Source organism: Solenopsis invicta, chromosome 4, assembly GCF_016802725.1.
Source record: "Solenopsis invicta isolate M01_SB chromosome 4, UNIL_Sinv_3.0, whole genome shotgun sequence".
In the NCBI taxonomy this organism is placed as follows: Eukaryota; Metazoa; Arthropoda; class Insecta; order Hymenoptera; family Formicidae; genus Solenopsis; species Solenopsis invicta.
The window spans coordinates 3,691,645-3,717,252 of NC_052667.1; the positions used below are offsets into that span (position 1 = coordinate 3,691,645).

The 25,608-nt window shown below is 41.3% G+C and overlaps 1 protein-coding gene across 4 annotated transcripts in view; it reads right to left on the reverse strand.

Moving 5' to 3' along the window:
- The window catches only part of LOC105195648 (hemicentin-2), a 142,036-nt gene that overhangs the window by 15,253 nt on the left and 101,175 nt on the right, over positions 1–25,608 (reverse strand). For 3 of the 4 annotated variants that reach the window (XM_039447736.1, XM_039447735.1, XM_011161157.3), the window contains 7 exons: positions 19,916–20,045; positions 16,455–16,666; positions 15,610–15,927; positions 8,766–8,917; positions 4,978–5,253; positions 4,502–4,661; positions 1,354–1,679 (listed from right to left, as the gene is read on the reverse strand). In XM_039447736.1, the coding sequence (XP_039303670.1) occupies positions 1,354–1,679; positions 4,502–4,661; positions 4,978–5,253; positions 8,766–8,917; positions 15,610–15,927; positions 16,455–16,666; positions 19,916–19,959 (1,488 nt within the window). In that variant the 5' untranslated portion in view covers positions 19,960–20,045. The remainder of the gene's footprint in view (positions 1–1,353; positions 1,680–4,501; positions 4,662–4,977; positions 5,254–8,765; positions 8,918–15,609; positions 15,928–16,454; positions 16,667–19,915; positions 20,046–25,608) is intronic. The other variant, XM_039447737.1, reaches the window with a different exon arrangement.

Here is a 25,608-nt window from a genome sequence, read left to right on the forward strand (position 1 = left end):
AAAATGAAAATGTATGGAGCATAGTGATGCCGGAGTATACAATGCATGAAATTTATGAAGGAAATAGCTAGCAACATGACGCACGTCGTGTAAATACTGGAATATTTGAGGCATGCGGTATATGCGGATGATTTAACCGTTTTTAGATCGAATATATCGATACGGCTAAGAATCGCGGCCGACGTAATGATCGAGGGAGCGCCGTGTTTCAACCCTATCAATCGAGAAAATCTCTCGACATCAGATGAAGATAAAGTCTTGTATTACGATTAATGATAACCTACCATTTCTCATAAGAATTTCAGGGTTACTTGCAGAATTTCTTTTTACAGTGTGCTAAGTAACCTAATATGTGCCGTACAATTCTCGCGTATAAAATTTAAAAGATATCTAAAACTAAAAGAATTTTGCAAAAAAAAGGAGTTCACCGAGAATACGCTTCGGGATATATTTGAAAAAAACTTTGATATCAAAAGTATTTTATGAATTATACATATTAATAAAGAAATCAATATTTTTTAGAAGGAAACTCTGTGAATCAAAATAAAACTTTCACAAAGTTAGAGAAAGCTATATCTAGATCTTTGCTTATGTACATTTGCACATGCGATTAAACTATTCTATATATGTATATATATAACAAAAAATAATATTTCCAACAATGTAAATGTAAATGTATAATTCTCTTTTTTACACCAAAATTTGAAACGTGTCCATTTTCAGTCCACGTTGACATATTATATTTCCAGTTGATATCACATACTCTAATAAATTTTACGAAAGCAATACCGAGTTTGATAATAATTTGATGTTTTCCGCAAAAGGTTTCAAATATAGAACACACAGTATATCTACCGCATTAAATTTCAACATAATAAATTATTTCAATGCAATAAATTATTCGATGAATTCGAGAATATGCTTTTCTTAATAGATTTATCGAAAATATTGTAGTATCTATCACATTTTTAATATATCTTTGTAATTAAATTTCTAATGAAACATTTGTTGAAGTTCAGTTAAAAATTAACTTGAGAATATGACTTCATCATTCATTCGCTTCTCAAGTTTACTTTGCGAGAAACTTCTCGTTTTTAATTTTCAGTTACACAGAAATGACGTCGGCAGTTGTACTTGAAATCAATTTTAAATTGAAGACTTTATTATTATAATGCAGAGAAAGGAAGCTGAAAAGATTACAGATTTATACGCACGTATGTATTTCGATTTGCTCGCGCGCGCGCAAACGCGTTAAGCTAAAAGCTCGAAATTCTAACTCGCACGTTAGAAACGGCGTAAGTCGCCGAAAAGAAGTGTAAAGAAGCGAAAAGGTACAGGCGGAAAAGTACTTGCCTGAAAAAGGCATGGTGTTCGTTGCTTGCCAACCTGGTTGCTCGCCCAGCATGCTACCGTACCGTAATCCATTTCCGAGGCCGGTGTGTAGTTCAGTCTGAACCCGCGAAACTGCTCGTACTCTTTCTGGCTATCTTGTGTGCCGGGCGCCGATACGTGGGAGTAACGCGAGTGTGGAACGTCAACGAGCTCGCCGGAATTATTGAATGTCCAATGGAAAGTCAATGGCGCCGGATGGCTCTCTACGGAACACACTAACGACACGGTCTCCTGTTTCAAAGCGCCAACCACCACTTCGCTCTTGCCCTCCTTGCACACTGGCGCATCTGCAAACAAAGTCGTCGTACTTTACCAACGGTCGCCTTTCTGCGAACAACGATGGAGTAGCGCAAAGTTTGAAGTACAGGGTGATTTATGGCCCGCTTGTCAAGATTAATGTATAACAAAGTGTATGCAAGTCGACGTTCTTCTGCCCCAAGAAATTTCATTGTCCGATGATAAGCATAAAAAGCTATTCTGATTAATTTATGTTTTCCCGGGTCGCGCTCCGCGCATATAATCGTAAATCAATCAGCATTCCATTCTTGTCACGGAATAATACTAACGACAATTTAAATGGATATTCGATGCTCTGTTTCGTAGCACGGTTGCATTGATGCTTGCACGAACGCCCGGGAGCGCGCGCGCGTTCGATATTCCGGAGAGATCCGCGAGTGTCAAACGGAAGAAGAAGCAGCTCGACACCGTTCAGCCGGTTGCATGGTCGATCGATAGTCTAATAGGAAATTCCCTTGACACCGGTATTTGCGATAGGCCATGACATGCGGAAGTCCCACACGGCGGGGGTGATGATTTACGACCGAAGGCTAGGAATCACGGATAGAGAGACTGTCTGCTTGCAATTTGATACAGTCTATGCGATACTAAATTAATTGCCAAGATGAGAAGTTGGAGAGATGCTACGCGTAACGCGATATGTACATATCGACGTGTATCAACAGAGCGGTACGTCTATTTCTATTTACTAAAGGATGATATCTTGCGTAGATGCTTTGGAATAACGTCCGCTTTCGAAGATCGCGGATAAGAGACAGTAGTGGAGAAATCAGGTCGATCTCATCGCTTAATGCGTATTCCAAAGTGAAAATCACTTTGCGAAATGCCACAAGATGCTTTCTCGGACACGTCTCTTCCGGAGAGAAAGAGAGACAAAGAGAGAGAAAAAGAAAAGGAGTGTATCTTATCTTTTATAAACCAAGGATGTGATCGGGTCGTTTATTTTCTTTAAATATCTTTCGACATAACCATCTCATTTAATTCACTTTCCATTCGTAAAAATAATATTTTTGTTCGTAAAAATAAAATTCGTTATTTTATCATTCTACAACTCAAATGATTTAACATGACGAAAGACAATTTTATGTATAGAACGCAGATGCATTTGATGTGTTTTTAAGAAAGTTACACACGCGCGCGCGCGCGCGCCCATAACTTGTGAATAACTTGGCATTTTCTCGAGAATAACCAGATAAATTGTTGGGTCAATGTTTGTCTCCCTTATAAAACATTCAAAATTACGTCTTTCTTTCTTTTCTCGATTCCGGTGAAAACGGATTAAGTGTTTCATAATAAATGCTTGGAAGCCGTAGAAGTCGAATTATGTGTGTTTGTTAACTATTCAATGGACAAAAATCAATGTTCGTTTATCTATTAATCCTACAATAGAGATAAAAAGGTTTAGAAATAAATTGTACCGCTAAAAATTGTATTAATGCAAAGAAATATATTAAATTCTGAGAATAAAGAATTTCTTATAATTCTTGTATAAATTTATAAATTTTTGTGATTCTTAAAATTATAATAGAGATTTACATCTCCAATAGAATATAATAAAGTTTATGTCTCCTTGCTGTTAATAGAGAGCATGTAAATTTTAATTTCTAAGTCTTATTAGATTCAAAGTTATCAAGATTTGAATATACTTCAACACATATGTACAACAATGGATGTTAGCAAACTTCTAAATTTGTGAATCAAATGTGTGTTGACCGGGAAGCTTTCCGTACTTATACGATTTGCATTGCAAACAGTTGAAGTTGTTTGGAGCAGAATCTATAGATCTTATTACCTCATGCGCTCATATAGAATAAGCATTGTAAGAAAAGCTTAACTTTTTTCGTAAAAACTTTCTTGTTTAAATTTTATATATATATATATATATATATATATATATATATATATATATTAAAAACCATGCATTGAATTTTCTCAATACGTCTAATAAAGTATTATTAATACGAGTACACGCTCGTTCGTACAGTCGGGATTTTATCACGTGATATAATGCTATGAGTCACGTTATGAAAGAGATGAGATATTTCTCATGTTTATTAACAGTTCGAGTAAGATGAACGCGAGAGAAAACCCTTTCGCATGACATGACGCGGCTTGTCACTCGCGTATATGCGCAATATTATATCGCGACGCGATCGCGGATTATTCGAAATCCCATGCGAATGCAAAAGATCGACATTGTCGGCTCCGCAAGGGGGGTTTGGAACATCAGGACGGATTCGCGATCTCCTTCAGTTACGTACATCCCGCTGTACGTCTGCTCGGGCCTAGCTTAGCACATTGCCAGCCTGCGTTCACCCACACATGAATATTCAGCTATACGCTTTACATACACTGAATATGCAACGCAGTCCTTCCTTCCCTCTTAGGTCATTTACAAGATGCAGATACGCCAGGCTAGCACCAGGGGCACACCGACCATTCTAATAGAATAACCCGCGTTCCGTGTTTCACAGAAAACTATACACCCTATCTACCGTACTCCTCTTCCCTCCCTCCCCCCTCCTCGAATCTCTCTTCTCGTCCCCAACTTAACGTCGCCGTCGAGTTCGTTTCTCATGCGTTCGACAAACGCTGTACTTGCCCCCGTGCACACCGCGAAGTTGCTTACCATCGATTAAGTAATTATCGAAGGTAGTCTCGTAGCTGCGAGAAGGAAATTTGGGAACCGACGCCGTTTATAAAGGACATACGCTTCAATGTTATTACAGTATTGTTTGCCCGGGCCAATTTTCGATCGAGATAATTTGACTATTAATTACAGGAGCAATCGTTAATTGCGCCTTTCACTTACACATTATCTGGAGAGACACTGGATTACTGGCCGTCTTTCCCTCGCTGTTAGCGGCAAGGCAGGTGTAATCACCGGCGGAGTAACGAGTTAATCCTTGGAGAACCAAAGAGTGGTCGCTGAGGACTACACCCGCTGTAGAATTATTCTTCAATTCTTTGCCCTGAAAGCACATACAAAATTGCCCGTTGCAATTGAATCTGAATTTAATACAAGTCCGTGTTCCTTAATTGCAATTATAATGTAATTTGAATGCTCGCGCACACCAACAGATGGAAACTGTACCGTAATAAAGAACGCGTGAAGCGGTACACACGCAAGTTATCTAATGGAGAACGAATTACATTTGCATAAAGCGGCGGGGAAACGAACGAACGAACGAACGAACGGCGCGGGTGTACAACAAAACGCAAATATACCGTGAAACGTTTCCTCGCGCGGATATCGTGATGGACACGCGAGTTATTCGCGATACTTACATCTTTGAACCAGGCGAGCTTGTACACCTTCGGATTTGCTCGCACTATACACTCAAAGTACACGTCGTCGCCCTCTTTGATGTCATCCGGATTCAGCGTTTCGCCCATCCTTAAGCTGACCACCGGTTGGTATTGTACGTCAAGCCGCCACTTGTCCTCCAGCGCGCTGTCTGGAATAGCAGGATTTTCCGCGCGACATGTCAAATATTTACCGTCGTCCTCTATAGTCGGCGTGAATCTGAGGATGCTCAAACTCTGATTGTTCTCGATCGGATACTGTAATTAAATATGCACATTGATTTCGATATCGAACGCCCCGTGCGCACATAGCTGTGACACGCGAAACTGAAAATATGAATTGGATTTCGATATATCGATTTTTCCGTTATTGCGGAGAGACCGCGGAGAATGAACGCGGTTGATTCGGAAATCAAATGTTTCAACATAATGGCTGTACAGATTAATTTCGGAATCGAGCATTGTTTTACACAGCCCTGTAACATAGAGTTTTGAAGGAAATGCTAGATTTCCTCGAAAGAGGTTTTAATTCCCCCAGTGGAAAATCGGAAAATTTGCGCTGTGTTCATATCGTATTCATAACGTATCCACTTTGCGGAATTAATTGAGATTTATAACTTTTACGATATTCGGATTGAAAAGTGAACCGGACTATCGATCGAATAAACTAATCAGCCCATTAACGAACTCCGCTATCTTTACACGATTCGCACATTTCTCATTTCCTGCGTCGAAAGCGCTATTCCATTTTTCATGCGGCGTCACGCGTTTGCTGCTAATATTAATTTAACATCGTTGGAAGCTGTTAGGCCAAAGTGATGCCGAAATAAAAGAGCGCCGGGGATTAACGGTTTTTCAAGATTTATGATGCTTAGAGCAACGACGGGAAATGGAGGTCGGAGCGCGGGTGCGGGTCACATCGCTGACGCTTCCTCTCTCCATCACGACCCGCGTCCCTCTCGCGTCCCTTTCACGATGTCATTTTAATGATAGCGCCATCGGGCATATATATCGGAAAAGCCACGTATCCGCATCAGTATCGCGAATACGATGAATGGAAGTAATGGTTCGTCAGGATGAATGTGGTGCGTCGCTGTCCCTCACTCTCTTATGCACTTCTACCAATCGTCTCCCTCCCTCGCTCGCTCATTCTCCGTCTCGCTTTTCCTATCTCGCGTGCATTTTTTTTTTTTTTTTTGTAAGCTTCGCTGCGTTGTACTTTCAGTGCGCCTCGGTGCGACGCGATCGAATTTCCCGATAAAACCCTCCGGACAGTCCAACACACGGGCATCGATATATCGCACAGGTAGGTCGTACTGACGTTACGGTCACAACGTTTCGCATACGTCGACCGAATGTTACCGACATAGTATTTTCTAAGAGGATGTAAACGTATCCTCACGGATATATGGGAAAGACCGTTTAATTTAACATCGAGTTTATGCAACTACGTAGATAAATCGAACTACTAAATCTGTTGGTATATTCATCTCATTTTCTCGTGCTATCGCGAAAAATAACGAGTCTAAGATTCTGAAATACGAAATGTAGCAAAACAAAAATGCAGAATTGGAAAAATACAGATACAGCTAATTTTGTCGCGATTTCACGATAGGAGCGTGAGGTCCCAAAAAAAATGTTAAGGACGCAGCTTTCCTTCACATCTCGTCGCGTTACATGTAGGAATGAGAAAAATTTTTTCACATAAAAATTTGTTCAGCGTTTTCAATTTGTAACGCATTGAAAAGAACCTCACGATGAACAAATGCAGTTACCTACGTAATAGTATGAAAAAAATTCGTAATACAACTTTTTTTATGAAACATCCCGATGTTATCGTGTATGCGATAATGGTCGTCACGAGTGCTTCAAACATTTTCGCTCGCGGATGATCATGAAATAATGGCGCAGTAAAAACACACGATATAAGCATGAAACGGTAATGTTGCTCTCTTGCCATAGCCACCGTAAAATTCTGACACATGAAAATGCTGAATGCTCTTCATCAGTGTAACTTGCTTAATACGGTTTTATGTATTACAGTGATCTACGCAATATAATAGAAATGATAAAAATTTCAAACCATTTTAATGCATCATTCTATGGTCTATGTAGATTTTAAATATAAAATAATTTTTTTTTTCATTATGTCATTAGCAATTCTAATGCAAGATAAAATTGTATTTTACTACAGAAACTCATGTTATTAGGATCAATTACGTTATATGTTGTTTCATTTATAACAATATATGCGAATGGCGAAATTATCATTTATTGCTTCATTATTGTTAACTAACCGCAGCTATAATATCGATCGGTTGGCATGTCGCTTTAATATCTATGCATAATTATCTTGAATATTGCAACATCATAAATATGCGCTATAGATACTATACCATTTAATGATCACAAAGACATCGATGAATGTTTCATATTTGCTATTTCAATTGTTAAACTTCAATTACTGATCTACGATGTTACAATACGTTAATTTGAAAGAGCTAACAAAGAAAAACCGACACTCATTTATTGAATCGGCATAATATTGATCGACGCGCCGTATATTTTTATGTAAAAAAAATAAATAAATAAATAAATAAATTCGTGAAACATACAGTATGAATTCGTAGAATGGCTTTCTAAAGTAAGGAGGACAGTTATAGTCGGAGAGATGTTTTAAAAATTTAGCGTTCTCGGGCATTACTGAAACATTTCGTGCTACAGGCGATGGACGCGGGCATCGAAAATAGGAAAAGAAAGTTAAGTCCCGAAAGTTTATCAAGTGAAGATCCACTGGATCGTTCGCGAACTTCTGTACTCTCGCTGTCACTGCGGAAGGAGTGTGCCTAGGTATGTCGGAGATCGAGGCGATGGGATGAACGGACGAAAAAGAGGGGCTAGGGGAAACGCGCGCGAGAAGTCGTCCGCAAGAAAAACGAAATAACTGCATCGTCCTAACTTCTGGGCGAATCGTCGTAAACTGCGGCAAGTTACGAGACGTCGATTTCAAGAATTTTCCCCCGAATTGTGCAGCGCACTTCAGCAATGCTTTCCGCTAACCGTTTTCAGAACTTGACGACACGAATGTTCGCATCCGGCCAACGTCGCGACGCGGGGGAGGACAACATAAAAACACACTCGACGCGCAACTTTTCCGAATTAGAGTACTCGTGAGAATCGTAGATCAACTGTACGCTCTCTCGTGAAAATGCGTGAGCAAATTTGCTCATTTTCTCCTCCGATATTGAACTCTGATTTCGAAGATTCTTTTAAATTGTAAGATTATACGAAACCTTAGTGTCTGCAGTTATTATTGCAATGTAATAACATTGAGATATCTTTTAACAAATTGTCAAATATCAAAACAGTAATTTTGCACCGTAATAAAATGATCTCGTTCCGAAATAAGAATCAAATTAACGTGTGAAACATCCTGCAAGGTAAAGTAAGAAAAAGATTTATAGCGCGAGTCTAATACTTGAATTTAGCCGCTCTCAATTTTACTCACATCATTTTATAACAAGAGCGTTATAAATTTACTTTCGTCGCCAGAAAGTTACGGACCAAAGTGTCGGCATTTAACATCTTCAAATAAAGAGTCCGAGAGAGAGGAACTTTTTATTAAGTAGCCAAGAATGTTTGCTCTTTCTTCGGTACTTAAATGACGTAGAGATCTCACTTTAGAATGATGTCTATTTTCATTTTGCTGTACAGCATATGCTTATTTTAATAACATAAAATTGACATGCAATACGTAACAATAGACTTACGGTGTCAGACTTTTCAAGAATTGGCTTGTTTGCTTTCCACCAAGTAATCACCGCGTCTGGCCGTGAACCGCTCGAGCGACATTCCACGTTGTAATTTTTCTCAGCTGAAACTCTCGTTTCCTTCGTCAGGATTTGAACTACCAACGGTTTTACTGCAACAATGAAAAAAAAAATGTCGTTGTTTTCCTGTAATTACAGTAAACCATAGAGCTCTTTATTTTTCATGCTTTTTTTATTTACGAAAAAAAGAGATGCTCCAATTTAATAAGTGGAAAAGCCTATTTTTCGACGCAAAACAAAATGCAATTTGCATGCAATGTAGTTGTACACATTTATTATATTTCGTAGATGTGTTATGTCATTTAAAAAGACAGATGCTCGCACATATATAATGTAATGTACACGTTATAGAATGAGAGATTCTATTGTATTTGAAATTTTCATTTTTCTCTCTTTGTTTTGTCACTTAAAAAAAGATGCACGTTGTAAAGATAAATAAAATTATATCGTTAAGCATGTATGCACGCGTAGTCAAGTTTCTGCTATGGCGGATCTTAATTTAATCAACTTTATTCGGATCGCTACTGTTTCGAAGTTGCCTACCGAGTGAAATCGTGAAAACGGCTCCCGGAACTACAAAAGCGGCGGTGCTCAGTATTGTACCGGGAAAAAATCCGGGAATAAGATTAAACGGTCGAAATAACGATGAAACCGGACTATCTAATTCCGAGGGAAGCTGGGAAACGTATTCGTAAAATCATTCCGAAATTTCGTCGTCCGACTGAACGAGTATGCTTCGCGAACAACAGAAAGAATTAAAGAACGATATGGACAGCTCAAAAATCAGGATTAAAATCTTGTTCTTCGCATAGCGCAGCGATACATTTTAATTATTTAATTCTTAAATCTACGAAAGAATTGTACTAATTCTCAGAGGTAATCAACGTATATTTCTAAGAACAAGATTGTTATCTAAAACAAGTCATTCCTATTATGCTTATTCCTTATCCCTTGTCGTAATAAAATGCGCGTATAAAACGCTTATTTTACAAAAAATTTTGTACCTCGTTTTTAACTTCTTTTCGTAATTGTCAATCATAACTTTTATACGATTTGTTACGATTATTTCAAGATTTCTTCTTGTGCGAATACATCTGTGATCTGTTTAGATTGACTTGTAACTTAATAATGTTGATACTAAAATAGTATCAAGTATACTTTTTGATCATATTAAAATATCAACGCGTCATCAAATGTGTAATCATATTTTTGTACGTGGTTAATATTAGCGACGTCAGTATCAATTTTCATTTTCACGATAGATTTTAAACAGAGATTTAATTTTAGGTTTTAAATATCGTTATATTTTGATGCCATGTCTGCAGAAACGTGAAAAGAAAATACAGAAATACTTAAAAAGAAATGAATAAATTTCAAAGAGATTATTTTTGACTGCTTTGTTACTACTGTTGCTAAATCTGAAATTAAGTGCTTTTTCTGTCCAAATAAATTTACTTTTTCCTAATGTCACAAATGTAACAAACGACTGTATCATATTTATGATTAACAGAGACCCAATTCTGCAATTACAAAATCACTCTACATTTCTAGCGATTACACACGTCTACATATCGCTTAATATATTCCTGTTTTATCGTAGCTGTTAGCAGCGAATATTTGATATTCATATCAACTGATATTCATATCGACTAAAAGCGATCGAATTAACCAATTCGTATATAACGTTGGTGTCACATGGTCGTCCTCGTAAATTCCAACACAAGCACATTCGTCGCTAGGACCGACCGCTCATACAATCTCTAATTGCCATTAGTTGGTAGCCACTTCTCTGAAATTGGTTCCTCCGTTTCACTGTATATCCCAGTCCTGACGCACACACACACACACGCACTTGCGCTCCCGTCTACGAATAGATTTGACGACTCTCACACTAGTCCGGCCATAGATTCGCATTTGTACGAACTTTCGTTTATTCGTATAATCAACTTTCGCGACCACTCATCCGATGATCAAAAGTCCATTTAATCAGCTTAATAATATCATGAGCGATAACACGATCCAGCGCGAAAATCGCCTTGTTGTGCATGCGATAAAGAATTAGTGCAATCTATTTTGAGTAGGCGCCTCGGGAGAGATTAGATTTTAATTAAAACATGTCGAGAGCGCGATTACGTTCGAGAATAGCTTAGTTTTGCGCAAGGTGGGTCTGAAATACGTATGAGGGTCCGACAGTGGCGGTGGCACAGATTGTATCGACGGGAGCATCACTCGATGCGCCGGGCATCGCGTGTACGTCGATCGTGATCGCGCCTCACGATGCCCGAGGAAGAGGGAGAAAGGATTGTATCTATTTTCGACGTTCAATTAGAACAAAAGCACGCAAAGCCGGCGTGCAATTGCTTGGACGAGTATAGCGATGTTTGATTCCTGCTACGATATCCGTGGAATCAACCGTTCGACATTGTGGTTCCATTGTCGTTCGTAATTTAGTGATCGCCGACAGCTTTGACAAATTGCCCCACTCTATCAGTCGTGTTGGATATCGTGTTCGCACGCTTGGCTTTAGCGTTTTCCTGAAGTGGCTTGTTAACTTAGCTCACGACTTTTCGCACGAAAATTCCGGACGAAAGAAATACGTTCGATAAAAGGATGTATCTTGAATGGAACGTCTTGGAGCCAATAAAAGAAATCTCGAAGATTGCGTATATTCCAATAAAAATATACGGAATTCAGCGGGTCAATCAACCCTCACGATGTCAATAATAGAGTACGCGCGTCGTTCTTCCTCCGCACCTGCGTAGAATCCCCGGTTTTATTATTAACCGTAATGCGCGTTCATCAAGTTTTACTGGCGCATTATCGAGGCGGTGCAGCGGCGCGGCGCGATGCCATTTGCGTATGCCGGCGAACAAACGTCCGTGAATTAACGCCCGCTACCAGCGCCGGGCCTTAATGGTTTCACGCGTGTTTACCGTGGCGTTATCGTTTGTTCGAATAATTCCCTACGAGTCGACGCCCCCGGCCGGCGGCACTTATCAAACCCGGCGCTCTTCGCACCTTCCCATTTATTTCCAAGCGGTTGAACGGCCACCACCTGCTCCGTCGGAAAGCGCGCCGCGCGCGGCGTGACTCTCGGCGCCGACCGAAATCAGTGCCCCGAGAAAGCTCGGCGTTGCCGACGAAAAGCGCACTGGCCCTCGGCCAGTTGAAATCTCCTAGCCTTATCGGGAAACGAGGTCGAGATAGCTCCCCTGATGAATGACGATGATGTCCCGCGCGTCATGGAAACGCGCCGCGGCTCAGCGCGCCGGGGGGACGGGATTATTAATTATTATCAGGCGAACAGTTTCCGACGCGCATGACCGCGCACGAATAAACGTCGCGCGCGCAAAGGTGCGTGCTCGCGTGTTCGTGCGTGCGTGCGTGCATACGTGCGATACACGCACGACCGGATACGAATTAGCGCAATTGCAATTGGCAAAGTCTAGCGAGCCGTTTATCACATTGATGCCGACTTTAATTCTTAACCGGCGGCACGAATTGCCAGGCGCTGCGCAGAAACCACGCGCCCGCCTGTTTGTTTCACCCTCGCAAAAAATTTATGAACAAAGCGCATTTGCATGCCACGCCGCAGACACTCCGGACCACTCCGAAAGCTTTCGTCACGCCAGCCGCGTCACGCGTTTCGTGCTCACTCACTTATTTTTCACATTCTCGCCGATCGAATCTTGCTACAACACAGCGCGATACCACTGTGAAATGTCACGACACTGTAAGAGCTTTAGCCTCTAATTTATCTGTGGTTGAGTAACGAAATCTCAAATTAATTTCTTTTCAATTAAAAAATTATTACAAACTCGTATCTTGGGCCTTTAGACCGTGAGCGAGAGAGGCGGTATCTCATTCCATCAATCTCAATCGAGATAAACTTCGAATGCGAAGAGTTAAATTTTGATCAAGGGGATAATTTATTGTTCAAAGGCGTTTAATAACTCATTAAAATTTCCAAGTGATTTATATGACAGCAATTAAGAATGAATTGATGCACATTTGAACAGATGGGAGCGTGGACACGCATGCTTATCATTATTTGTTCTATCGAGTGGATTCGGCACGCATCGCAATTCGTATGAATTAATAGGCATCACCCACGGGAGTGTACGAAATTATTCGCATACAAGAGTATGCCTGTGTCTACTAGTTACATATAGTGTCTGATTATTTATGCTTGATGTAGGATTAGTTATTCGTGCGAACTATCTCTATGCATAACTATCAAATGCAATTCCTTGAAACAAGAGCAATCGGAAATATCAGCTTGCGCAAGGAATCGTAATTTATATACAGACATAAAACGTCCGTTTTTTACGTGCCGATCGTAAAACGACGATGCTCGAAATAAAAAATTATTACTTTTCTTGGGAATAAAAAATTAGAATGTTGATAGAGATAAAAAAAAATTAGAAAACGCGAACACAAATTTCTACGTCGAATGTCTTCGAAAATATTTTTCTGTTCAATCAAATGCAAAATCGAAGTAATCTACATTTATTTGCGACAAAGACGTATATTACTAGCCAATGAAGAATTACCTTTTAATAAAATGGGTGTAGCACGAGAGAGTAATGTTTCGATTTTATATAATATTTTTTTTGAACTGTTATTAATTGTGTGCGCTATTGAACACAGTTAGCGTACGTTTCAACATGAATTGCGAATTGCTCGGTTAATGCGGCGCGTCTTAAGACGCGAGGTTTCCATGGGTATGCGCGCGTGCAACGTGTGATCGGCGAGATCAATCGACCCACGAATTAGCGCCTCTTGCAGCTCCGTCAAGCACTAATGCTTTTACGCGTGTTTACATTAACGTTATCGCCGTCGGTTCGAACAGTTTCTTCCGCGGCTCTCCCGTTCCCTTCTGTCTGGGCGCGACGTTACTGGGTCATTACAAGTCGAATTCTCTTTCAGCCGCCACGATATCTTAGAGTGCACCCCGAGTACCTTCTTACCTCGATGCACACACGACTCACTCATACGGCACGATTAACGCGCTCACGGACGCACACGCACGCGCGTGTGCACGGCGCGAGCGTTCTCCGTCACGTCTATCGACCGTGCAACAACGCTCGCTCGAACACAGACGCGCTGTCGCACGCCAAGTGCTCACGAGGAAACACAGAGTCGAAGCTGCGGACCGGAGGCACGCGATTCACTGATCCGTCTTGCGAGAGGCGTTACCGTTATCTTCACCGGCCAATCTCGTCCAGACGACTAATAGGTTCAGCACGTGAATACCTTGGCCCGACTATAGGGCTACGTGAAAAGGCCTTCGGTGCATGTACCCTATGTGACCATTGAGCCGATTCGCCAGCGGCGTATACGATACGAAATCTGCCTAAAACCACGAAGGGAAAACGCCAATTTACATCAGTTCTTCTATCGACTGTTCTCACGAATTTGTTTCCTCGAGTAACTTCAGATTCTGTCGATAGATATGTCGTTTGATACGCCGCTATACATTGCAGTCTCGAAGGTCGTAAGCTGGCGGAGATGAGATTTTGTAAGCGACAAACGAGGCTTGTCAGAATGAATTATAATCCACGCGCTTGCACTAGCATTGTATTAATGCATTAAGGGTCAGCGACTTTATATTGCGCAAGTGGCGACACTTGTCGGTTCGTGCGGAGAAATTAACGACCAGGAAGATATCCCTAGATAGGAAAACATGTGAAACGCGGTTATATGCTTTTTCTTTCGCGAAATATGCGCGTCAACTTGTCGGTAGTTCCATGTCTACCTCAACGCGCAAATGGAGAACTCTCGTAGCTCGTTATGCACGCGATAATTGCGTACTTACATTAATGATTACATGGAACTACGTATGTGCAACACTTTACGTCCACTGGGCACATTTACGTTTATAGGCTGCGCTATATATATGTAACAAAATATTAGAAAATGCAAACAATAATTTGCATCGCACTGCGAAATAATTATTGGAAATTAAAAAAAAAACGTAATGCAAAAAACGATAACTCGATGATGCACATACAAACGTGACATAGTTTGGCGCCGCATCATTTAAAAATGTTAGCGTATTAGTCTATAAAGTGCTTAGTAACAATACTAACAAGTTTTATCTATGATTTCTTTTTGACTTTGAGATAATTTTTTCTCTTAGGGCAAATTGGACTGGCTGTGGCGGCCGTTTGATGGATTGCGATTCCCGTAAAAACATGTTTAAGAAACTGTATTGCACAAGCATGCAACATTATAGAGATTGACAAAGTAGGTCGCGTAAGTAGAACTTTTCTCGATCGTCATTCGCGGTATGGGCGTACATTAAGGTAATCGGGGGGATTCGTTTTAAGCATCACCAGGAGGGGCCTTCATTTCTTTCGCGCGAAACGATCGACATGCTGACTCAGCGCTAATCCTCGCTTGCAGCCTATTAGTGGATGGCTCTTTCGACACTCTTCTATTTACGTAAGACACTATTTCGGATACGCTACTTACGCTAACGCAATCACCGATTTTGCTATTATACACGCCAGATCGAAATTACGCTGAATGGCATTTTTATGCGGCACATCCATTAATGTCACTGTGAAAGGTAAATATTACGTTGTCATAACGTTACAAGTTGGAATTACACTGTTACGACAAGGCGCGTAAATTTAGTGCCGCGCGAAATTGGCTCATGTATAAGCTGAAGAAAATGAAAGATAGAACGAATAAGCAGCGCAATCGCCATGCAATTTCGCCAAACGCAGCACAAGAAAGAGAGTATGAGTAAGATAGAGTAGGATCGTCAACGACTTACGATTCATTTCGAGGACGAACAAATTGATTTGCGGCGTCACCAAGTTCGTGTTGCTGGCCTGACAGATCAGCCTCGCCTGGAGGTGCTGTCGCCCAATTTTCGGATACGCCAAGTGGTTAACCGTTAACCGGTTCTGGGTATCATAGTGATAGGACTCGTCTATCACGGTATTGTCGAGATACCACGTTAGCTTCGGGGGTGGCTTGCCGCCACGAGCCTCGCAAATCAGGTTGACGTCGCTTCCCTCGTTGTACCGCTGCTCGACGCCCCAAACGACCTTCGTTGCCCCATCCAATATTATCGGCTTCGACGGAGGCACTGTGCGAATAGCATGCGTCGTTAGAATCCAACGAGGAGATGTTAATCGATCATTCGTCTAGCGAAACGACAGTCAGCGCGAGAGATGCGTATGCGGTCGATGCGGTGGAATCCGGCAGAACTTTGGCGTTGTAGTAGAATTAACTGTTATAATGGCCGCAAAACAGGTCGTAGTTACGAAGTATATTACCACGGCAGCTCCTAGTTTGCGAGGCAAACCGCGGCTTACGCCGAGATTAATTTATGCGCCGGAAAGTGCCGAGTTCGTAAGTCAACACACACGACGAGATGTATCGAGAGCAAATGTATATCTAAACTGAACCGCGCATGAACTTTATCGTATCGCGCGACGAATTGAACGATTATATTCAACGTTAAATTACACATCGTAAAAGCAATCTCGGAAAGGTGCTTCTTGCTCCGATACTTGACGCGACCTCCATTACCGCGCCCTGATCAAAAGGACCGACTTTAATTGTTGCGTGATCACTGGTTGATTGAGTTTCACCGGGATACAATGCGCTCACCTATAACGGTTAAGTTCATCCTTTGTTTCCGCGTCGGCGAGTTTCTGAAGTCCACCCGGCACCGGTAGATTCCCTCATCGGTGCTCTCCAGCCGATCGATGCTGAGGTGAGCCGGATTCGTCGCCGTGACGAAAAAAGCTCTTGGTCCCAATGCCGTGGGCGACGACCAAAGACGGGCGTTGCTGTATTGCCGCCGGCCGCGAACGTCAAAGCTGCAACAATCGATTGGCTGCTGCAGTAACTCGGCCGTAATGATCTCATCGTTTTGCAATTGTTATGAGCGTATTATGAGTTTACGAGTGTATTTGCCGATACGCGCTGTATCATTAATTATCGATGTTTGATATTGCATAATATAGAATTTCAGCGTTTTTCGCTAATAGGCATAGAATACTGCAACGATTTCGATCGAATACTCGTCTCTCTCGCAATAAGAGTCAGTTTATCGCTAATAATTACCGTTTTGCATGTTATTTACGTACCAAAAACTACCAATTTAATTACATAATTTGCAATGTAATTGCAGCATATTAATTGAGACAGCGTACTGACGTCGTTATCAAATAAAAAGCTCATCATGATTGAATTAATTTATAGGTTAAAAATAATAAACATACATTCCTGAGTATTTGCGATCAAATATGCTTGCTTCAAGATTTCTCGTCAATTATGAAATTAAATATTTTTACTAATTATTTCTGAAGTAAATGTTTTTAATTGATAAAATTATAATCAGCACAATTTGTAGTATTGTAATTTCATAATGAATATAATGAATTTTATAATTATATAACAATCTCTCTCGTATTATATTAAATATTTGACGAGTAAAATCTCGCAAAATTGGTATGCCGTTTTCTTATCCCGTTACATTACAAAAGCTTTAGAAACGGATGAACCTGGATAATAGACTAAAATTAAATTCGGGACGTTATGCTCGTCGTTTGTGCCCGCCTGCATGTGATCTTACCATCGCGCAGCAACTTTACTGAAGAATCGTTCGCAGAAGTACGATTCGAGACTGGTGGTTGGACAGGCGTGTCTGTCTATGTACGGGATCACATGGGAGCCGTTTCCAGTGCGTGATTGCATATTAAGCATCCGCAGAGAACGAGAATAGGAGCAAAGGGAAACGGATTAGAGGGACGGTCGGGAATAAGAGAGCTCGCGCAAAAGAACAGAGATATCTTGGGAAGGGTGGGGGACGCCAGTCGTAGAACCCTCCACGGCTCCTCTCGCGAGCGACTAAAAGTTAAATTGCGTTCCGCGACTGCACGGGAGTTCGGATTTTCGCTCGTGACTGAGTAGTCCCAAAGCTATCCTGCCCTCACGCTTGCTTCCGCGGCATTGACGTTGAAATACGATTTAATTCTTCCACTTCGCACTTCCAGTGGACGAAGAAGGGCGCTTCCGTGACGCGCCACCCGACGCTGCTGCCCGTCCGCCTGCCCGCCCGCCTCGTTGTCGTAGACAGGGCGATGGGAGGAGGGCAGACCTCCGAAGTGAGGTCGAGCACAGGTTCCACGAGCCATCGCCCAGCACGTGAACGACTCGCGGATATAACACGTTCGACCGACTTTTCTCGCGCGCGATAACCCTGAAAAGCGATTTTCCCATATCGGTCTTCTGACTTCAACTCCGGCGTTCATCGGGCGGCGGAACGACTCTCAAGATCGATCGATCGCCTGCCTACTCACCCGACTCGTCGATCACGACCCGAGAGGCTGATTCGTCGAGACTTTTCGGAAAAGCATCGCCTACAGCCGTTTCTTCGTTATCTCGGGAGATTGCAGAGCGTAGATGAACTTGCGCTCCTTTTATACTTGGCGAAATCTATTTGTGTGAACGAAGTAGCGCGCGTTATACTGAAATCCCGAGTGTAGTGAACGAGTATAATCTCAGTTAACGTTGATTCCGTGTAGAAAATTAATTTCGTTTTTATTTTTATTCTCTTATCGTAAGTTGACTTTGATAAAAATAATATAAACTTTCGTCGACTTATTACGATGACATCTTAAGCGACTGTTGAAGATCTCTGCGACCGAATGCGTCTCTCATCGCTCTTTATTTTGCTACTATTCCGTACTACGCCGTGCACTCGTTAAAAAATCGATCACTTTTAAGTCTCACGCGAGGAAAGGAATTCACCAGATCGCTTCAGTGGGTTTAAGTGTCTTGAAACTTTCCTAAGAGAGAACGTAGAATGGAATTGAGTGGATTCGATTTTGCAAAGTGTTATCTATTAAGGTAAAATGCGAAGACCGCCCGAGAGACTGTAAATATTACCGAACGTTTTGTTCGATCAAGACGCTGAGTACAGAAGTAATATTGAAACTCAAAGATCTAGATCTACGATTGCGAACAAATATTCATATCATGAAGAATGCAGTCAATCGTTTAAGCTCCCCTCTCCCCACGCCCTTCCATTTTCTAAGTAAATGAAAAATTGGATGAACTCCGCACCACTGTAGATAACCGAGGAAAGATTCAATCATTTTCGAGGATCGTGAAAGTTTTTGTTGAATCGATAAAATTAACCAAGAGAGAGAGAGAGAGAGAAAGAAACGTGAGAAAATCTTGATGAGATGACACGCACGTCACATGAGTTACTTCTATCACGAACGAAACATTGAATACATATGCAAGGAGGAGTACTTAGAAAAGAGCTATGCTACGATCATGCCCAACATAGCCTCGCAGTTTCTTTTCCTTAACTGTCTGGTGTACGATAAGCGGGCACGATGTCACGCAATAAATATTTTACTGCGAGTGGTCCCGCGAAGGGAGTGGGTCGACGTTAGGAGAGGGCACGCTGGTGAGGGCAAGGGAAAGACGCTTTAGTACAGCGGCCGCCTTTAAATTTAAAGTTCCTCGTCGCGGCAAGGATTAAACTGACTTTACAACAAGCGCGACGACCTGCTCCCCTTCTCGTACCGAGCGCCCAGCTCCGGCATTCCCGGCGTCGCTCCGCATACACTTTCCGCCGCCCTTCTGCCCCGAGACGATGCATCGCCATCCTCCTCGCACATATCTTACACCTTATTACATTTCTTAAATATGACCCACCGGATACTAACGTCGGCCCCCTCCAAGCCTATCCCGACGACTCGGCGGCTTGTGCCGGCCGCCATTCTATATGTAAAATTTCACGGGTCGCGGAAGCGAAACGGCGACCGGAGCACCGAATGAACTACCCTGTGGAAAATAACGCGCGGAATTTTCAGGCTTGAGCACTTGAACTCGTTTCTTTTTGATTTCCTCGGAAAGGTATGCTTTATAGATTATACGGATGATTCCTACGTTCGAGAAGTTTTTCTCCATGCATTTCGCTCCAGCACACATAGAGATTTTATAATAAAGATCAAAGTACGTAAATTTTAAAAATGTTGCAATATACAAATTTAAATTTAAGAGCTTCGAGAAGTGATTAGTGATTTTTAGGATATCTAGGAATATCTTACCTGTAAATCGGTTCTTCTTTGTCTTCTTTGTACCAAAGCACCATGCTGATTTCATCATTATTGGTGGAACGAATGTCGCAAGGAAGTTGCACCTTGTTTCCGAGTACACCATCAATGGCAACAATTGGTACTGCAACAAAGAAAAGGATAAACTTAAAATAAATTTGCTTTTTTTTCTTTAAATATAAGTGTAACCCCTTTTTTTACAAGTGCTTGAAATCTACATTTGTCATTTTTATTAGCTCGACCAATTCCTTATCCGTTTTTAAATTAGAAGCGTTAAATGCTAGGATGAAAGCTACGTAATTCAAGTAGAAATTGCGTTTGATATATCGAACGAGAATGTTATAAATTTTACGACTATTTTTTTTTTTTTACGACAGAGTGAATAACGAGCAGCTTAATCCGCAAGAGCGCGGAGGTTAAGTATAACCAATATTTAAGCTTTTAACAAGGTCTCTATAACACGAAATATTGCTACGGTAAGTAAAACGGTGGTGTATAACGTGGTTTTCATAGACAGAAAACACCAGGATTAAATCTCATTACACGAGAATTTAGCGGTGATGTACACGCTGACGGTTAAAGGCGAGCTCGTATCCGAGCTTAAGTCCCGCCATTCTCGTCTGTGATGGGATAGACAGTGGTTAACGGTGGTTTGATGTCGCTGCGGTTTTGTCCGCTCGATTAGATTTACATGTAGATGGAGATATCGCGTTTTAATGAGCTGACTCCCCATCCCACTCTTTCTTTCTCCCTTTTCGCCCTTTCTCCCTCGCTCTTTCCTGACAGTGACGCTGAAGCTATCTTTCCGCGACGGCGCGTTCCCTGAGAAGTCTCATCGGACTTCTCGATCGCTTCTTGAGAAGAAGCGTCGTGCCTCAGGAGCGATCGCTCCCAGGGATCCCATCGATCACCACGCTAGTATTTCGTCGTTCGACGTCTGATCGCAACAGGGCCAATCTCAAAGTCCACGGATTTTCGTCCTGTAAAAGCACCGACACTTCTGCGGAGATTGGGGGAAAAGGGGGAGGGGGAGGGCGACAGTGGCCAAGAAAACGGATCTCCGGTCCGACGGTGACACATTCGGAGGCACGCGCGCGCAAGCTACTGTCTTCACTCCGAAATCCGCGAAGATATTGCGTGAACGTGCAAAATGTTTGCCGAAGGATCCGGAGCAATCGTGGTGAACGTTCTGAATCTGAAATTAGAATACCAACCGACTTTCGGCGGGGCGATAGGTGGTCGATATGAGAAACGCGATAAGCAAATATACGCTGAGCGCAGTCGCCTGCCTTGCGCTTACCCTGACTCTCGGTAGTATCATGAAATATTCTTTCGTATGTATGAGCAAACAGCAATATGAGATCTTTTAAGCTTATTAGCATATGTTAACATGCTATTAATATAACAGCGTGTACATACGCAATACCTTATTAATTTAAATAAATATCAAACAAACGTGTGTGCGCGTATGTTTTTAAAAATATATTTTTACTTTTCTCCGATTTTAAAACTTTATTTGCATACAAAGGTGCTAATTTAAATTAACGATCCATCATTTTGATTATGCGCTTAATGAAATTTGATCTAACGCATGCGTTTAATAACGCGACATTTATGAACAATGTGCGCGATTGTGCGAAACACAATCAAGATAGCTTCTTTGTTATGGGATACGATTCTATACAGATCGTAAAGCGAGCACATTCTTCCGATCTTATTTAATCCCGGGAGAAGTTTCGAAGCGGTCCGGAAGGAAACTCGAGGAAGCTCCGCGTAAACTTGCGGAACGTCCGCGGGCGTGACAAGCGCCGCACGTGAAACAATTTCATTTATCACAAGAAAAATAGCGGTTTAACTCCACGAGTGGGCGTATCATACATTTTCCGCGAGTTCGAGGGGGATGAGAGACGAGAAGGGCGAACGAGGCGGTGGAAAATGGAAGACACGGAGGGCGGGTCGTTTTCTTCTTCGCCGTTGTAGCCAGCGAGATGAGGAGGACACGAACACAAGTGTATTAGCGTGGATGACATTCCCGGCGCTAAGTCGTCACAGTCCCCAATAGTGCTCTCTGCCGGCACTTGGAGAAAATACGGGACGACGATGATTGTGTGTCAATGCTTCCGGGCTGCCTCGAATCGCGATAAAGGGGTTGAAACATGCGGTTCCAAATAACTCGTGCGCGCGCGCGCACACATTGTTGACGCTAAAAATTTGCATCGCGGATGAGGCAACCGATACGACATCACGCCACAGGCGGGAAAATTATTACCAGACTAATTGGTAGACCCGCGTCGGAAATTGCCCGTAGCGCGGATAACCGTGGTGCTGCCGCATTAAAGTTCGCAACGCGCCACGTCACTCGCTGGAATTCACGATTGCCTCGTAAAGATAATTCGAAATGTTTTTCCCGGCGCGTCGTCGATCGATGAACCGCGCTCGTCCACGTAATGTCTATTTTTCACGAAAGAACGCGAACGTAAATTTATCGACGCGCGATTTCGCGCGCTCGCTAATACGATCGTTATTATAAGTAACGCGATCATTATCGTAACATCCTTCTCATTTTGACGGATGCTTAAGCTCTCGACTGATGGACTCTGTTTCTTACTTTGCGTTGCTTACAGAATGGATGACTCGAGTCATGGCGTGTATCTCACTGTCATGATGAATCCTAAACGCCCACGTCGTTCCCGGTAGAGATCGTTAGAGGTAGTCGTAGAGTTAATAAATAATCCATCTACGTGGAAAAACGAATCCATCAACGGTTACTCTCGTTAACTACACGATTGAGGGCAACATCAAACGTACGCAAGCACACGCCCTGGGTCGAGTCTTCCTTTACTGAGAGCGGGGAAACCATAAATAAGTAATCTTCCCGTTTCTACGAATGCGCGGGAGGGCTCTGAATCTCGAAGATGATCGCCTTGGGTGAACGCGCACTGGATGCCACGTTTATTTTCCTTTTTATTGACGACGTAAATTTAACGGATTTTATTTTTTTCCTCCTCTCTGATCTCTATTTTTCCTTCTTCGCGCCACCGCTCGCCATCAGAAAATGAAATACACCGTTACTTCAATGGCGGAGCGTGTGCAGCTATTTTTTTCACAGCTGATGGCCGCCAATATGTTACCAAATGGTCAGAGATTCCGAAAAGTTGTGTATGTATATCTACATCACACGTGCGAAAAATAGCCAGAGTAAACTGCAGTAAATGTAACATCAATAAAATTATTTATATAACAAAAAAAACATTTTGATGCATATCCAATGATAATTTTGAAAAGTAATAAAATGAAATCTAATAATCAACATTAATATTCAAATTATCAGTAAAAAGAAATTTCTCAATAATTGAAATATATGACAATTTTTTAAATTTACGAACACTTTTTATTTGTCCGAATAGATTTATGAAGATGACTTTTACCGAATAACAGAGCCATTCGAAATTTAAACTATGATATAAATGTGATGTAGATGATATAGTGAGCCAGTTAAACATAGCCAATCGAACGTGAATTGTTTATTATTCCTGTAGTACTATTAATCAGACGATAAAACGAACGTTATCATAGCCGTGCGCTTTAAAATTACAGCTCTATACGATTATCGCAGAAATAGGAATGACGCCCGAGGCAACTTTCTCGAACGAAACAGAGTAATCTTTCAAGCGGTTTAACGTTAATCGCGTATTACGTGAACACTGCCCATTGGCATAATGGATAAACGGTAATTCTGTAATATACTGGCTTCATAAGGCAAGGTCCAACGAAAATACCGCGTCAAGACGTTTCTAAAATGATAAAAGTGTTTTTTCGTCTGTGTTCTCAAGGCGCGTACAAGGCGTACGGGCGTAACTTACATAAGCATCGATCGAATGACTATAATGGAAGAGCGCATGCGAGTTTGATTATATATTAAACATGTTCATGTTTTCAACAATAATAGGTCTTAAGCGTAAAGATACAACGGAGCTAAATTGATATAGACGATGACGAAAGCGACTTTCGGTCGGTATATACGTGGGCTGTGTGACACGCATAGGAAATACATTTAAGATGTTCGTTGGAGCGTAGACGGCCGAAATCATTTGTCATATTCGTAACTAGCATGCAGACGGGTGCTCCAATTTACGTCAAGACGCGATCAGTTATATATCTGTGGCGGTGAAAGCACTTCGATACCGCTCAACGACTTCCTCCTCGATAATAGAATCACGGACGGGCGTCTGAGCATTTTCAATAAGTTTGTTTTTATTCTCAGTCCGAATTCTTCTTCGCTGGACTGTCAAGAAAAACGCGAACATGACGAAACTCCGCAAGTTATTACAATAAGGAATCCTCTAATCAACAGTTCGGCAAAGTTTGGAAACAAAAGCAGTTATTACTGCGACGCTGGCGAGACGACAAAGTGCTCGACGAGGGAGAATAATTCATAATTTTATATAATCTCGCGCTGCAGATAGATTATATGCGAAGCTTCGATTTTTAAAGTAGACCGTCTACTCCGGGTGAAGTACGTGCACCGGTTACCATGTACGAGTGGAAAATGCTATTCAAGCCGGCAGGGCGACGAGGTAAGAATCGATAGAGTCTGTTGGTTGCCTAATAGGCTCAGATAAATCATCATGTCCCCGAAAGATAATCAAAGACTATTCACCGCCGAGGTATACGGGTCGACGTCGAATCGAGTTTATTTATCAATCGCGTGCTTAATCTTTACTAATTACCATAGCCATTACGCCGTGACTTTTACCAACTACAACTTTTGCCACCTTGGGTTGACTAGCGCAACTTTGAAAAAGTTATTGCGCACCATAGCGTCAATTTTCAACCGCTTCATCTCATTTATTCATAATTTCACAAAATTGCCGTTACAAATAAATCTTGCGCTATTCCGTTTGCATAAGACTTTAATGTGCGAAACAGAAATTAAATTGTTCAAATTGTCAAAATCTCTGAAATTTTATGACCTGTAATTATAAGCAAGAAGTTAATTCGTAATTGACTTTGGACATATTTTATTGATATAGAGCATTATTTTACGATTTAATGCTGATTGTTTCTCGTATTAAATGTTATTCTGATTTCAGAAATTTATCACGGTCCAATCGCTTATTACGATTTTTAAAGATTTTAAGGATTCCACTTGCTGATCTCAAAAGCGAATTATGTATATCATCAATTTGCTCTGGTTGTGTAAAGCCGATTTACAAGGCGTTGCGACAACAAATTATATATTAGCAGCCAACTAAAGTCGATGATAATCTACTTACGTATTTTACTTGAAAAATAAATTTAACTCAACTTTTAAATAATCGCGTGAATTTTCTCGATATTATTTATAAAAGTCTTCGATATTGGTATGACATGTATGTAAAATATGCAATAAAAGTAATTTTTAAAAGTAAAAGTGAAAAAAAAACTAAAAGATTTGACTATGAAAAATATATCCCGATTATAAAAATATGTTATTTAAATCGAAAACTTATGATCATGAAAATCTTAGTTTAAATTCTAAAAAATTTAATTCAGTTTATATTTAATTTAAAAGTTGTATACAGGTACATTGAGGTTACATGTGAATATCTCTTGTGCGTTACATTCATTGCTATCATTCTCGAAAAACAAAGTGAATTATTAAATCATATAAATGGCTTGGTATTGTAGAGGGAAGTATGCCGCGT